Source organism: Varroa jacobsoni, unplaced genomic scaffold (genome assembly GCF_002532875.2).
Source record: "Varroa jacobsoni isolate VJ856 unplaced genomic scaffold, vjacob_1.0 contig00300, whole genome shotgun sequence".
In the NCBI taxonomy this organism is placed as follows: Eukaryota; Metazoa; Arthropoda; class Arachnida; order Mesostigmata; family Varroidae; genus Varroa; species Varroa jacobsoni.
In genome coordinates, this window is record NW_019214446.1 from 1 (window position 1) to 14778 (window position 14778).

At 43.0% G+C, this 14778-nt stretch overlaps 1 protein-coding gene across 4 annotated transcripts in view; it reads left to right on the top strand.

Annotated features, from left to right (window-relative positions):
- Positions 1-6139: 6139 nt before the first annotated feature.
- The window catches only part of LOC111271056 (inactive dipeptidyl peptidase 10), a 127542-nt gene continuing 118903 nt past the window's right edge, over positions 6140-14778 (top strand). For 3 of the 4 annotated variants that reach the window (XR_015315162.1, XR_015315161.1, XM_022851624.2), the window contains exon 1: positions 6140-9748. Coding sequence is in view for 2 of the 4 variants with exons in the window: in XM_022851624.2 (XP_022707359.1) it covers positions 9716-9748 (33 nt within the window). In the remaining 2 variants the exon portion in view is untranslated. The remainder of the gene's footprint in view (positions 9749-14778) is intronic. The other variant, XM_086972765.1, reaches the window with a different exon arrangement.

A 14778-nucleotide genomic window follows, 5' to 3' on the forward strand; every position in this document is an offset into this window, starting at 1 on the left:
AGTCACAATTGGAGACAGGGGTAAGAGGGAACTAGCCAGGCGCATCACCGTGGTCGTAAACCGACCTTTCGGAACTGTGGAGATGCTGGATGGCTGATTCTGCCATTTTGAGCTACGAGTTGAGGTCAAAATCAAAGTTACGGGGGGGGGGGGGGGGGGCAGGTAGGTTGGGCTGTAATCAAAGTCACTTTGCAAATGTCCCTCTGACCTCTCTGTTCGACGGAACACAGGTTGGTTAACTACCTATGAAAGAGCTCTATGTTAAGTTTATTGATAATTGAGATGAAGAGGTATATAGTGTGGAACTCATCAACCCTAACGAGAAAAGTAAGCTCGTAGTGTTCCAAAATAGAAAAAAATTGCATGTATAAGCCAACCTGTTGGGGAAAGTTTGAGCTTGACATGTTTATGGTAAAAGAACGTTATCGGAACTTCCTCTACTCAAGCGTCCCCAGACCCCCGTTTGCAACTCGCAAACACAAAATGAACACCAGGAACAAAAATGCCAGAGTCGAGGCGCAAATATCGGGTTTGTCGGAGTTCTTTCCTGTATTGCCAATCGGGAGAACAAAACTCTAGGGAGTCGTAAACGTAAAAAATGCATATATCGACAGTCAAGCTTCATCTATTAGCAAAGTCTAGCGAGAGCAAATCTTGATATATTAGTATCTATTACATAATATATATTTGATAGCCTAAATGTCACAGTCTTAATTCTGGAAATGGTCATAGCTCTACAGGTAGAATTAGAGTAGACGAACATTGCTAAACATGAATTCGATTAACTGCGATAGTTAATATAATCGATGTAATAGAAAAGTCATTTGGTGGCGATGAAATAGCTAAAGTATCGTCAGGTTGTATTGGAATAATGTTCATTATTAAGTAGCAGTGTATTGGACTACGATCATTTCAATGGGATGACATTTTCCCAACTCAATCATCTGTCAGATGAAACAGAATTGTAGTATTCCGTATTCGTATGCGTGAAGTTCGCCTGCTGCTAGCTTCCAGCAGAAGATATACGTATCAATTCAGTCTTGAATATACAAGTTGTTCATTGTAGTGACGAAAGCACTTCTTTCAGCCCCGTGAAAGGCTTTACAGCTTGAACTTAAGTTATTTTCAAAAACGTTTGACCATTCTACTTTCGGTTACCTTTCATAAGAGTTCTGCTTTTCCATAAGAGTTTTTTAACAATTTATAAACAAAGGATAGGTAGATAGGTTAACACAACATCACTGAACGGCACAAGCTTTACAAACGAAATAAAGAACGAAAAAGTGCTCAATAACATTCTTTCAATGGCATTAGAAACACGAGTTTCTCTTTTCATTTCACTTGGCCTAAGTAACGAAATCAGATTTGCGTTACAAGAATTTCTAATAAATAACTGGAGGGTGGACGGATTTGAAAGACATCTTGCTTGTTTCCACAAGCGATCGAAAGGACGTTTCTGGTTCCAGATGAACCTTAAATAACAATGCAGCTTCTGCTGCGCTATAGACACTATCTGACTCTAGAATCGCTCCTAGTCCTGGCATTTTAAGACGATTTCTATAAAAATCAAAATAAATTAGATGATATGTTCTTAATTTAATAGAAGAAATAGGATCTCTTTCTCTGCAAAATAAAATTACCAATTTGTACCGAAATTTAATTTCTGATGATTTCTATGATTGTCTTAGTAATATATTTTATGTAATGCTAACGCAGGCTATTGTATCTACACGAGCGATTTTTTGACTTCGTCCGTTCAACAGATAATTTCTGTAAAAGTAAACAGCGACACCCTATTTCTTCTTCTAAAACCAGGGTATCATTTCGAGGAAGACGGCAGCTAGTTTCATCGAGAAGATAGACTCGTTCAGTTAAATTTCGGAGAAAGCTAGACAATATAGCAGAGCTAATCAGAGAGGAAAAAACCAAGCACTATTCATATAACCTCTCTCTCTCTCTCTCTCTCTCTCTCTCTCTCTCTCTTTCTCTCTCTCTAGCATTGCGATGGGCTTATTTCCAACAAAGACATGGAGGCCATGTGATTGTAACGGGGTCGCAGGTCCCAACGATCGAATATTACTCGTGTTGTTACCATACAGACAGATTTGCTCCTTTAAAATTTTTTTTAATCTTTTTAAAACTTTTTAAATTTTTTTATTAAAATCTCCGATGATAACGAACTATTAACGTTTAACGTGCAAAATAGGTATGTCGTAAAGTTGGATGGCATCAAGCAGTTAGTTTGGTTCATTAATCTTTTATTATATTTATTATATTATATTAATTAAACTGGTGAAAATGAGATTATGTGCCGCAAAATTCGACTTATTTGGAATAATATAACACAGTAATATAGTTTCAAATTGACCCTGTACATAAAGTATAGTCAAGGCTCCTCATATAAAGCACACACAACAAGTTAAAGGATCTCACGCCCCTAAAAGCTTTTAATCAACGGGTGCTTTAATCAAGCGAGGCCAAGTACTAAAATATATGACAAAAAATTTACTGTACTACGAAGCAGTTTTATTTTAGAAAAAAAAAAAAAGCGATCATTCACTGCCCCGCGGTGACAGAGTTATCCGTAATATGTTCTCCAGGCAACGTCCTGTCTATCTACATTCGAGAACGACCGTTAGCCTATGTGAAATCTCATGGAAGGCTATTTCAAAACAGAGAGTAACCACTTAAGCTTGATTTCTAGGGGTGCGTGTTATACACAACAGTACAAGGACATTTTTATATGCGTGTCCATGAGTGAACTTATTCAAGAACTACCTCATCGTTGAACTTTATTTTTAACTACCTACCCGATTACTGTATCTCATTGAAACCTCTACAGCGAGCAGCAATTATAGAGCTTTCCTTTCATGAGTCATTGACACTTGTTGGATTTCTTGCGTGACCCTAAAAACAGGGTGTAAAGGAAAGAAGTATGCTGGAATTGGCAGGATGGTATAGTTTCACATCGTCGAGGTCATAGAAATGCCTCGACAGTTTCTTGCCTGCAGCATACATTTTGAGGAAGGGAACAGCGATTGATTGTGTCCCTCGACGATGGCGACCCCCATGGCAGAAGCATGATGCGATGACAAAAACTGTGAAGCGTTCACCATGTATATATGCTTTCAGTACGAATCCCGTGAAAAACGGCCGGCTAAAATACGACGAGAAAAGTAAACGATTACGTTTCAACACGCATCTTAAAAAACATATAAGGTGTCCTACACGGTGTTGAAACGCTGTACTTATAAAATTGAACCTTTTCAAATGATAGTCTATGGAGCGAATGTGCGCATTAATGAACATGACCTGCACGACGATACAATCTATTGGCTCCATTATGTCGTGGCCAAATAATGTGTATTGAAGTATTGAACTGGCTTGTTTTGCTTTGTTTTTATTTCTGCATACTGGAATCAGCGTAGTAAAAGTGCCGACTACCAGATACACGATAAGTAATGATAATAACAGTTATTTACTTAATCACAATTGTCATGTAGTTGATGTCATAAGTGGGGCTTGAATCATTGACCTCTACTTGTCTCAAACTTAGCGGTGCTAGCCATTGCGCTAATAATAATTACGGAGGTAAACGCCGGTCCACAAGGTACGAGGAGCCTTTTTTATTTTATTTTATTTAGAATGTATTTAGAACGCATCCTACTTGTATGATAAAGTTAGTATAATTCCTCACATTGCGCTACAATATGGTCAACGACTTTACTTGGGCCGACGAGATCCTGGTTACTCATTACCAATCGGAATCTCCATCGAAAAAGTACCACGAATAGGAGACAGACGTGGCAAATTGACATCTCGGTCAGGCTTCTGACTTCACTCGATGCATCTTATGCCGATCCGATGTCTCAATGTTTTTGTTCATCCAACGAATTTAACCGGTGTTGCCTAATGTCGAATGCTATTTCGGTAGCACGTCTGAGCTTTCCAAGCTGCTTAGAAGTGCCTACTTGTGCTACGTGTAAAAACTCGAGACTTGCTTTAATTTGCTAGCCTCGCCGCATTTCCCAGCTGGTTTTGTTAATGCTCCATTAAGCTGCCTTTCTCTCTAGATGTTTTCGAATTTTTTGTGTTCATCAATTTCAAGGCCCAAGGGATTGTTCGTGCTAGACTCGAGATCAGCCAGCGTATTGGAGATCTGGAAGGAATATAGTCAAGTAAAACAGGCATAAGTTTGAAGTAAGTGTATATTTCGCGATAAGATCGCGAGAAGTGACACTATAGAAACTACACGTGTCACATTCAGGTAAAGACCAATTACTACACCTTTATTGAAAGGTTTTTAGACATTCGATTCTGTCGCGGACAGTATTTTACCTCAGTTGTACGATATTTAGTGAACTCAAGTTCAGAAATGGTTTCAACTGAATTTTATTGACGTCCTGAGTATTTCTTGATCCATGTAATGAAGCATCGCCGGTCGCCCATGTTATCACACAGGTCTACAGCTTGTGTCCCACAGTATGTTAATAATTAATGGGGTTTTTGTTGGCTGTCGTGGTTTGCTGACTGTTTAGGCGACGTTCATACTTGTCGCTGTAGGCTATCTGTTTATGCCTTTCTATATTTATTTATGCCTTCTGTTAGGACATCTTGACAACTCGCTGTGGTGCTGCGCCGACTCAAGCGGCACGAGTCGCAAGACGTCCTTTCTGTATTGCACTGCATCGTCCATAAAAAATCGTTTCTCGAATGACGGCAAGTGCCCTCTCAGCGGCAAGCGACTTCGGCTTAGTGTGCTGCAAGGATGCGTCAATCTATCCATCTTTCAAACTCTTCCGCTATCCTTCTCCTTGCTTTCTGGGTTCAAATTGGCTACGAGGGTTCCCTTTGTTTTCGAGGTAAAAAAGCCTCTCTCAAGCTTCAAGCATCTTGGCCCATCGTCGACATGGGTCGATGCTAAGGAAGTGTCCAGACCTGGTTTTTGAGCAACTGGTAAAGCGGCAGACCACTCAGTCGCTACTCGTCTATTTTCCATCTCGCGACTCTTCAGCAGCTTTCCTACCAACCGTTGCCAGCTGCCGCCCGGTTTATACTACTTTTAGTTTACTTATTGTCCTGCTTGGGGCAGGCTACTGGATGTCTACCTACCTACTTCTTTTTGCCTTCCGTTCGCCGCCTGGTCTTTCTACTGCATGCTGTTGCTAACTGCGGCTGCGGCTGGTTCGCGCCCCGTTTCGCAGACCTCAACAATGGCTGCTATCGCCATTGCTACCGCTGTTGCTTCTGCTGCTGCCGCCGCCGCTGCCTCCGCTATTGTTATTATGAGTGGCTACATTCGAGACCGTTGCGCGTGATTTGCTGAGTGCTTATTCGCTCGGTGGAGGGCCAGTAAGCTGATCAGCCGCGCGTAAGTTGTCGTCTTCGTTGTTGATAACGGCAGTAAGAAGCTTTCGGCTAGGTTGAGTTGGGTTGGGCTGGGTTGGGTTGCCCTGGCGAGGCCAAAGGTGCGCCTCTCACCGGACTTGAGGGGGAGGGCATCGTCATCGGCAGACGACACGCCGAGACAGCTAGTAGCAGCAGTAACAACGGCTGTAGCAGCAGCGGCGGCGACTAGGAATGTGCACGACAACCAAAGGGTCGCTCGATCTGTCCATTTAACAGCGACCCGTTAGCGGCGGCCCAACTAGATGAGTGAGGGCTGATCGTGCTGGTACTGCTATCGATGCCAAAGGCCCGTGCGGTGGTTCGTTTTGTCACAGCTCCGCAAAGACTGCCAACAGTGTTGGTGTTGGCTGTCGACAGAAGCTATCGTTGGGTCGCGCTCACAGCGCGACTACCTTGAACTCTACGTTGACTATGCCCTCTGATACGTTGTGCGGCTGTGCTGAGGCGCGAGCGAGCCAAGGACCGTCTCGACAGTTTTAGACACGGACCAGTCACGACAACACGACCGCTACAGAAGACTGATTCTACCTCTATCTCGCCAGAGCAGGACCATACTGCCACAGACGACTGGCTTTGAAGAGCAGGCCAACATCTCTAATCCAGCCTGTTTAACGTGTTGTGGAGCACGCGAATGTTCAGCGCCCACCGCGACAGTAGACGAACAGAGGGAAAGAGAGAAAATCGAGGGAAAGAGGAGAATATCACGGGAGAGGGAGAAAGTAAGCTTCAACAAGCAGTAGCTTAGGTCGCTGGCGACTCGTCGTCCCCCGACTAGTCTAACTGACCGACAAGCGTTTCGTCAATGCTGTTTGTGGTTGGTTCGGTTAGTGATCGGTGCACTATGAATGGACAGTCACCCATCTTGTTCAATGCGGCAGGACGTAGTCTCATGCTATCGTGACGTGTGCGGCGGGGTTTAAGTGGACAAGCAAAAAACCAGAAGTGGGTCTGCCGAGCATAGCCATTCCAGCCGGCAGCAGATTAGTCGCCGAAGGCGAGCTCTGATTGCTCGACACTCCATCGAACGTGTTCCTCTAGGCAACGGTGCCGAAAGTGACGTTTCGCTTTACGGTCGTCATTTCATTATCGTAACAAGGGTCGACCAACGTTTTTTTTTTCTAGCAGAAACAAACCGATAGCCGACAACGGCACACAGGCTGCTGTTCGGAAATGGACTGGGCAGATCGGCTCGGCAGACCTCAAGTGAAGTTAAACATCTTGAAAAGTATTCATCAGAAGGGCGCTTAGTCAGCGGTCATCATATCAGCGGACGATACTGCACCGCTCCAGTCTATGGCGAGGCCAAACTTGCGATACGTTAAAAGGCAAAACGCTTGCTACCTGTATCAGAACTTAGCTTTATTTCTTTGTTAGATGTTCATCCTGTCCGACTTTTGCGGAAAGATAGAGGCAGAAAAATTCTACCGCTAGCTGTACGAACGCTGAAACCACACCACCATAAAATGTAATTTTGTATTTTGGCTTCAAATGATTGTTTTACGCATCCATAAACGTGTACGATCCGATCCTTTATTGCACAGTCCACTGGGGCTCTAAGATGAAACGCAAAGGTTTCATTGTAAGCCGATACGATACAAAGTTTATTACGATAGATTGTCCTTCCGGTGTTCATCGCATCGTATAGCGACAAAGGATAGCCGTTTGAAAGTTGTCCGTTCCAACAGCAACGTCAGCTCGCTAGTAAATCCCAGTGCCAGATCAGAGGGCACACTGAAGGCGTCAAGGTTCTTAAGCAATTCAATTCTGTATAGCATCAACTGATGTAGTAGTGAATGAAAGATAGTAAGCCAGGCTAAGTACCGCCGATACCTGAACCACTGCATGAATACCAATCAGCTGAAATACGTATATTTAAGTGCTGCAGCGAAACCATAGCGAAGTAAACGTCGCTTTAAGCCTAAATTAAGCGAGCTGTTAGAACGGATGGGTGCAGAAAGAAGTCTTCCCATTCCGTAAGTACAGTTAATCAAACCGCAAACAAGTTAGAATTTGCTCAATACTTATTATCGGTTGTCCTCCATTGGTCTAGGCGCGAGGCAGCAAGCCAGCAGCGACTAGATCAATAGCTATTTATTATCCTCCAACTACTTGCTCACACCGATCACTGTTTCTTGTTGTGTCCGGCCAACGAATGCTATTTGGAAACTTAGAAAACTCAATAACCCGCTGGGAGACGCGAAAACATTTTGACAAAGGACGATACTTCCACTCGAACGTCGCTACTGCCGCCTCTGCCACTGCTACGATTGACGTACGGACAACATTCTTCGAGAGAGAACCTCTTCGTTTTGTACAGCCGCAAGAAATTCGACCTGTATTTATTGCATACTTAATTCCAGGCCAATTTAACAGGCCTACGCACACTGTAGATTGCGGCCATACAAACAAAAATATGAATTACATAGGCCTATTGAATCAACAACAGTGACCCTGCGGATCAACCGAATTAGCAATAAGTGCCGTTAAGAAATTCAGCAGCGCAGCCCAAGTTGCAAAATACCGGTAGCTCTTAACAAGCAACATTCGTTTTAGAAATCACCATAGTAAGCAAGAAAAACGGAAAAACAATTCTAATAAAAGGCCATTTACACTAGAGGTGAATATACGAGAGGACCATTACCGCTATCTACTAGTGCTAGATAATATGTAGCAAATATGTGAATCAGCGCAATTGCAGCTAGGCGAAGTCGAGACGCTAGAAACAAAGAAGTCGTCTGTGCTCGTCCCAAGTTGTCCTTCTTCAACTTCATCAGTCAACTTCTCTTATCGAATAGATCGTCAAAAAGTAAAATCGAAACATTTCATGTAGCGTCAAAAACGTCCCGCTTCGTTGTCGCTATCTCGTGCGAAGAGCATCCTATTATCGTGACTTTGAGACGGGCAAAAAAATAATTCAAAAAGGCTGACGGAAGAGGCGAGAAACGGGCACGAACAAAAGGATAGATGGTTGTATACGAAATAATTTACAATAATGAATCTCACAGCATAACAGTAGCGTTGAAGCCAGCAATAAGAAGGAGCTGTATCAGACGAAACGCCGAAGGACAAAGAGCGAGAGGATATTCGAAGTAGCAGATGAGATCAATGCAGGATAAAACAAAGCAGGATACAAAATAGAACGCGTTGGTCTACCAGATACGGCAGCTATACTCAGTGCGATCTATACACAAGAGTTAAAAAGAAGCCTCGTGGCACAAGCTAACAGTATTTTGATCTGACACCGACCGAACCAGAAGCAATATTAACTCTGACGTCAAGCAATAAAAAAAACCCAGCACCATCAGCAGTGATATCAAGTCGTGGCGTACACAACTTACATCTGGTTTTCAATCGGATAGAAGATGGTATCAGTACGTGCATGTTTTGGCGTCACGTCGAAGAACATCACAGTAGTCTATTCAATTCCAGTAGATTAAAACTAGCCGATACTTCAAGCTTCGTTAAGTTAGGCGAGCCCTGCTGAAATTATTGTTTATGAAAATCATCCTCAAGCCGTGCTGTGGATTCTTCCTACATATTCCTCGGTCGATCAAGGTCAAATTGTTTAGCTATTTGACAGAAATAAATAAAGTCAGAACTTTGAACGTGAAGATATCGGTAGTTTGCTGCATGAATTTCCAGTTGTGGCTATTACTGCATTGAATTTATTTTTATAAGTGTGCAAATGTGCGTCCGATCCAGTGGTATAATCAAGTGAAGTTCGATCTTTCTCATTCGTTGGCCAAAGTTCTCCAAACGAACTTGAAGCTAGTCGCGATTTCACGCTCTGCGTTGTGAGCTCATCACGTCTTACCGTACGTCCCGCCATTATATCGTCGTGTTTCTGTGGTTACATTTCATCGGGTTTATACAGAAAATAACCGGGCTACGTTGTGCTGGAAGCTCGTGAAGCGTGGGAGTTCTAAGGAGAGTTGAAAATTATCAATCATCTAGCTGCGTGTCAGTGTGGATTATTGTTACTGTTTTGGATATTTGTTGTGATTTTGCCTTTTGTTGCTATTTTCCTGCTGTTACGACGGCTGCTACCACTATCACACGAAATTCATAGGCTGGCACAAATTAGGAATTTTCCATTGAAACTGACAATATCAAAAGTAATACTGCTAGGATCCCTACTATCAGCAGATCACTCGCTACCGCAATTGAATATCATACCAATTTGAGTGCAAAGCACAAGTTATTTGTTGTGGTCGTCTGTGCCTTTGTGATTGCCGGCAGCGTGGCAACATATCGGTAGTACGACAAGAAACATAGAGGGCAACAACGACACAGAGGACAACAGAAAATGGCGGATGCTTACCCAATGTATGATGACGAGGTGAGAACCTAGCCAATGTTCACATTGGCAACGTGCATAGGTACTTGCACGTTAGTTAGCTACTAGTTCACTATAGACAATGCTATTGTTATTGGACAATGCGACGCCAATAGAAGTCTCCTAGACGATGCGTATTCTCAAAATACACGTTAAAATCACATTAGTACAGAGACATATAAGGACAAGGCCTGCAAATACTGAGCGAGACGGAAGTACTGTCATAGGAATCTGGAGCTCGCACTAAACCTACCCAATGAATCTGTATATAAAAATTGTATCCATCAAAAGATAGAAGTTATATCATCTGCTAGAACGGATTCGTGCAACTTTCGACATAATCTATAGTGTAGTACAAATAAAGACCAAATGGTCAACGAGAATGAAATAAGTTAATGGAACAATAAGCTACCTTATATTTGTGATATGGTCTTAATCTTGAACTAGTTTAACTGGAATGGCCGTCTAACTAAAGGGCCTGGTTCTCTTCAGTTGACAACGGCTGTTGCTGCCGCTATTGTACGGAGATTCAAATACAAGTCCGCGGTCGTTAGAATAAACTTAGACTCTAACGGACGTCAACCATAGGACCGAGTTCGCCGAGACAAGCCGCTACCAGAAGATAAGCAAATATCTCCGTAAGCAATATGTTGCCTTTGCCCAGGGGCACACTGCCGTCGCAGTAATTTCTTACTTATGCTGCTATGAGAAATGGAACCAATCGATCCGTTCTCGCTCAGATATTTAGTTCGAGTGTCGAATTGTCGTAAAGTTACGAAGCACACGAGCGAACGCATCAAGCGTAACACTAATATATGCACACACAGCAGCTGTATCGCAAACAGGTACGTTAATAAGACAGGTTACGCAGTCCGTCATAAAATAGTATTTAACTTGTGGACAACAAGGTACAGTGCCTTGTCTTCGAGCAACTACAACTTTACGTGGGCAAAACTTAATTCGGGTATATCGAAATGTCCCAATCTTTCTTTTGCTAGCTTTCTGCTTACAAGGCGCTGCCAGATGTACTTCTTTTTGTTTTTTTGATTCACGCAAAATTGTGTAGTCATCTACTAAAAAATCGAATTATCATCAGTATCACCAACTCTGTATGGTACAAAAAGCATTAAGCTGATTTGAGAGAATAAACTGCTAACTTTTATCTTTATTGGATTGGAACTGAGTATAGAATTGTTATGTTTAGAATATCCCTGTAGAAGGATATTTTCTATGTAATTATTCAAAAAATTGCGCTTAACAAAGATTGAGTCATCTGCTAACTCGTTATGCAATCGCGTCTGCACTCAGGAACCAATAATATCGAGACAAATTCGATTAATATAGGCTATGATAGTGTTTTCTTTGATATCGTTCGTAAAATCCATGGTATCCAGGGTAATTAACACCGGTCTATGAACGTGATTAACACATACGTTGTCATGTATCGGCTGTGTCGACATGAGAACCGTGTCGACCGTCCACACGTGAACGGTTTATATTTACGAGTAAGTGCTTCGTTTCATAGAACAGTTCCGCGATCATGCAAGATAACTTCGTGTGTTTCACTAACTATTATGGCTTCAAGGATAGGGGTTCGGATGCTCATAGCGTTTTTGATGATGGCCAAGCTGATGACAGACGGGCGAAAAGACGCCCTGATGTCGTGCTTCAAGCAATGTTTACGCAAAAGTCGCCATCAAGAAACCTGTCGGACATTTAATAACGAACTTATACGCGTTATGAAAAAGAACTTAAGGAAGATCTTCTGCATCCGTCTCGCCGTCTGCTGGTTTCTTCCCCCTTCGAAACCGTTAATTTTTTTATATGTGGATTATTAACTGTTTTAATGGATAATACCTTGCCCAAGCGTTTTCTGTGGTCAGTAGGAAAACACTTAGGCGTAGGAAATTACGCTATATATTGTCTTTATATACAGAATTGTATTTGCATGTGTATCTCTAATTGAGTAAAGCGCTAGCAGATGATTAATTATCGACGGTAGATATGTGCAGTTTAGCGTGCATCCTTGCCAACTTCCCTTTACAACAGTGAACAAACTTAAGATACTGTTGTGTTTGTGCATTTTGGCTAGAGCACAGAAAACTATTACCAAGTAGTTCTGCGACGTAGACATTGTGTTTTACGTGACAGAATATCGTAATTTTATCAAGGTAAGAGAAAAATATCTTTATCTATAGCAGAAGGGAGTGCTATCCGAAAACGCACCGCAACCATTACTTCCCGCGATTTCTTTGTTTCGATGTTTCACGTCCGGCGTCGCCGTTAGTCATTTCCTCAAGCAGATAGCCGACTGCCAGCACAAAGCGAACCGTGTGTCTATGTCCGGATTCGAACTTAGACCTTTCAGCAGTTTCTTTTAATTTCTCTCTCCCTTTCCTCTGCTTTAGTTTGCGCTCGTTTGGGCCAGCCATCGTTTTTCAAGTCACTGAATTTGTTAATTAGGGAAAACTGATTGGACCTAAACTGCTACAAAGTTCTCATTCCGGCAGTGCTAACATCATCAGGCAGTGGGCTAGTACCGGCAGCAGAACCTGCGTCGTTCTTATCGTTATCAGTGCGATCATCCACAATATTCTCACGAGTCAAGAACAACGGGACGAGTTTTTTTTTTAGAGGCAACGTTTGTCGTCCGAGTGTTGCGCCTCGGTATACCGCCGCATATTTAATTTGTCCTGTGCCAGCCGAATCTTGTTTCTGATGCCAGTGCTTCCAAAGGTCCAATCATTTTGCCCCAACGGCGGTTGTGATAGCGGCGGGGATAGTGTCTCCAACGTTAGCCAACAGCATCTGCATACGAAGGAATTGAAGACTGTTGGTGGAACAGTTCCCTCGTCTGCCACGCGTTAGTGCCTAGTCTCCATATAACATACTAGTTATGGTCAAGGCTTATGAAATATATATACGGCATACGTGTAGCGATTACATATTTATCCGCGCCTACCCCAGAAAGTATCGAACAATTCGTTTGTCTAACCAGCTCTAGCATTGACTAAAACAAAAGTCACGCGCTCAACAAACTCTATGGGGAAGTACAAGCAGTGGTTGCAGGTTAGCTCCGTTAAGACAAGATGACCACTAGCAGCACCGCAGACACCGTCCAAATTAGGCCGAGCCTGACTTTTTGGGAGAGGCCTGTACATTACCGTGTCATGCAGGACGCTACCGACAGTAGAGATGACGACGACGATACCAATAGAGAGGTATGGCCGCCTATAGTGAGAGCAATGTACAGCAACTTCATGAGCGGCATCCACGGTACGTATATAACAACCCAATAACGTCACCTCGTTTCGGCAGCCATGCCGTCCGTTTCGCATTAATTCGCTTGCAACCTTTGAAGCTGGCTCCAATCCCACTAAAACTATTACTAATATGTATAAGGTAGTATTGTATGATTGTGCAATATAACAGGTGCAATCAGACGACCCGCACCACCTAATGAAAGGCCAAGCATCGGAAGAGCTTGTTTTTTTTATGTCGACAATAGCCAACGGACCTTGTTGCCTGGAGCCTACCCTCGCTGTACTTTGTGAGGGCTCAGAGTCATTATAAGGGAGCCTACTCGGACCGACTCGTCAATGAAAATTGTCGGCGGTAGCCTTCCTCAGCTGAATGCCTGGTTATAAGGCTTTCGTGAAAGACTATGTCGGCAGAGCTTTTTAATAGCCTTACAAGCTTATGGATGGCTTGGGATCACTTTGTGGGCGGTGATGTTACTTTCCATAAAAGCGCTGTCTTTACGTCAAGAAGCGGCTAATGGGGAAAGCGGTGAATGGCGATATTGACACGTTTCCCAGCAAATCGAAGCTATATTTTAATTATCTTCCTGATTAACAGCGTTTGTCTGCGCCGTTAACCAGCTGAAAATAATTTCAGGATTTATTAATTTATCAGTGTTTTCCAGATAAAAAATATGGTACGTCGTATTAGTGGTAGGCTAACTGGTATTATTTTATGTGGTGTGCCTCTTAAAAGAGTCGAAAATTGTGCCTAACTGCGACTTTATTCCGTCCAAACAAGGACGAGAATGTCGCTGGATTCTTTATGTTGGCGTCAGGTCCCGACCGTGAATCAGCAACAGGAGCACATTATGCACGCTACTAACGCTAGAGTGCAAACGGTGGTGTAAAGCACACGGATTTTCAAATCGGACGTCACAACGAAGAAGATTTTGGGCAGGCTCCAGCTTTGGTCGGACAACAGCAGCAACATTGGAAAGAGCACCCTTTTTACGAAGCAGTGGACCCTGTACGGCCGTATGTATGAGTAAATAGCCTACTGAACTGTTATCGCCACTTTAGCGCTACTAACCGGCCCCTGTTTTTCTAATCTACAAAAATTAGAACCTTAAATTTTATAACGCGGATCATCTTTTCGGATACCGAGCGCTAAACAGCGCCCCGCTGGCCACACTGCCTGTTTCCTGGCTCTCCTTCATTTCAAGTTCTGCTGCTTTTAGCCAGACGCCTCTTCGAATTTTCCCCTCTGTTTAACTCGACTTTGGCAACAGCTTCGTCTAAGCGGAATGCTATATTCTGTACGCTCCGTCCCATGCTGTTGCCTATCATTGCCCCTGAGCCAATTGAACGCTGTGCACTCACTATATGTACAGTATTACTCAAGGAGAATTGGGACTCTTTCTTTTGCTAAGAAGAGATTTGTTGCAACGAATGGTTTCTCGATAAGGTCGAGCGAGCACATTCACGGCCTTTCACCTGTCGTCGATGTTAATATCTATTTCCAGGTTATCTTCTGCAGAAAGTAGCATCGTATTGCGTTAACCAGAATACCAGGCCGGGATATTTAGCTACACGGCAGCTAGGCCAGTAAGCTAAAAGCCTGTCAAACTACGAGACTGGACATGTGCGACGAAAATATTCCGCTTTAACCTTTTCAGCAAAAGTTGAATAGGCCTATCTACATCCTATTGGCCAAACAGGAAAGACACACCCAAATCTAGTAGCGAGTAGGAAAATGCGATTGCAAGAGAAATACGGAGTCAGCACGAAGAT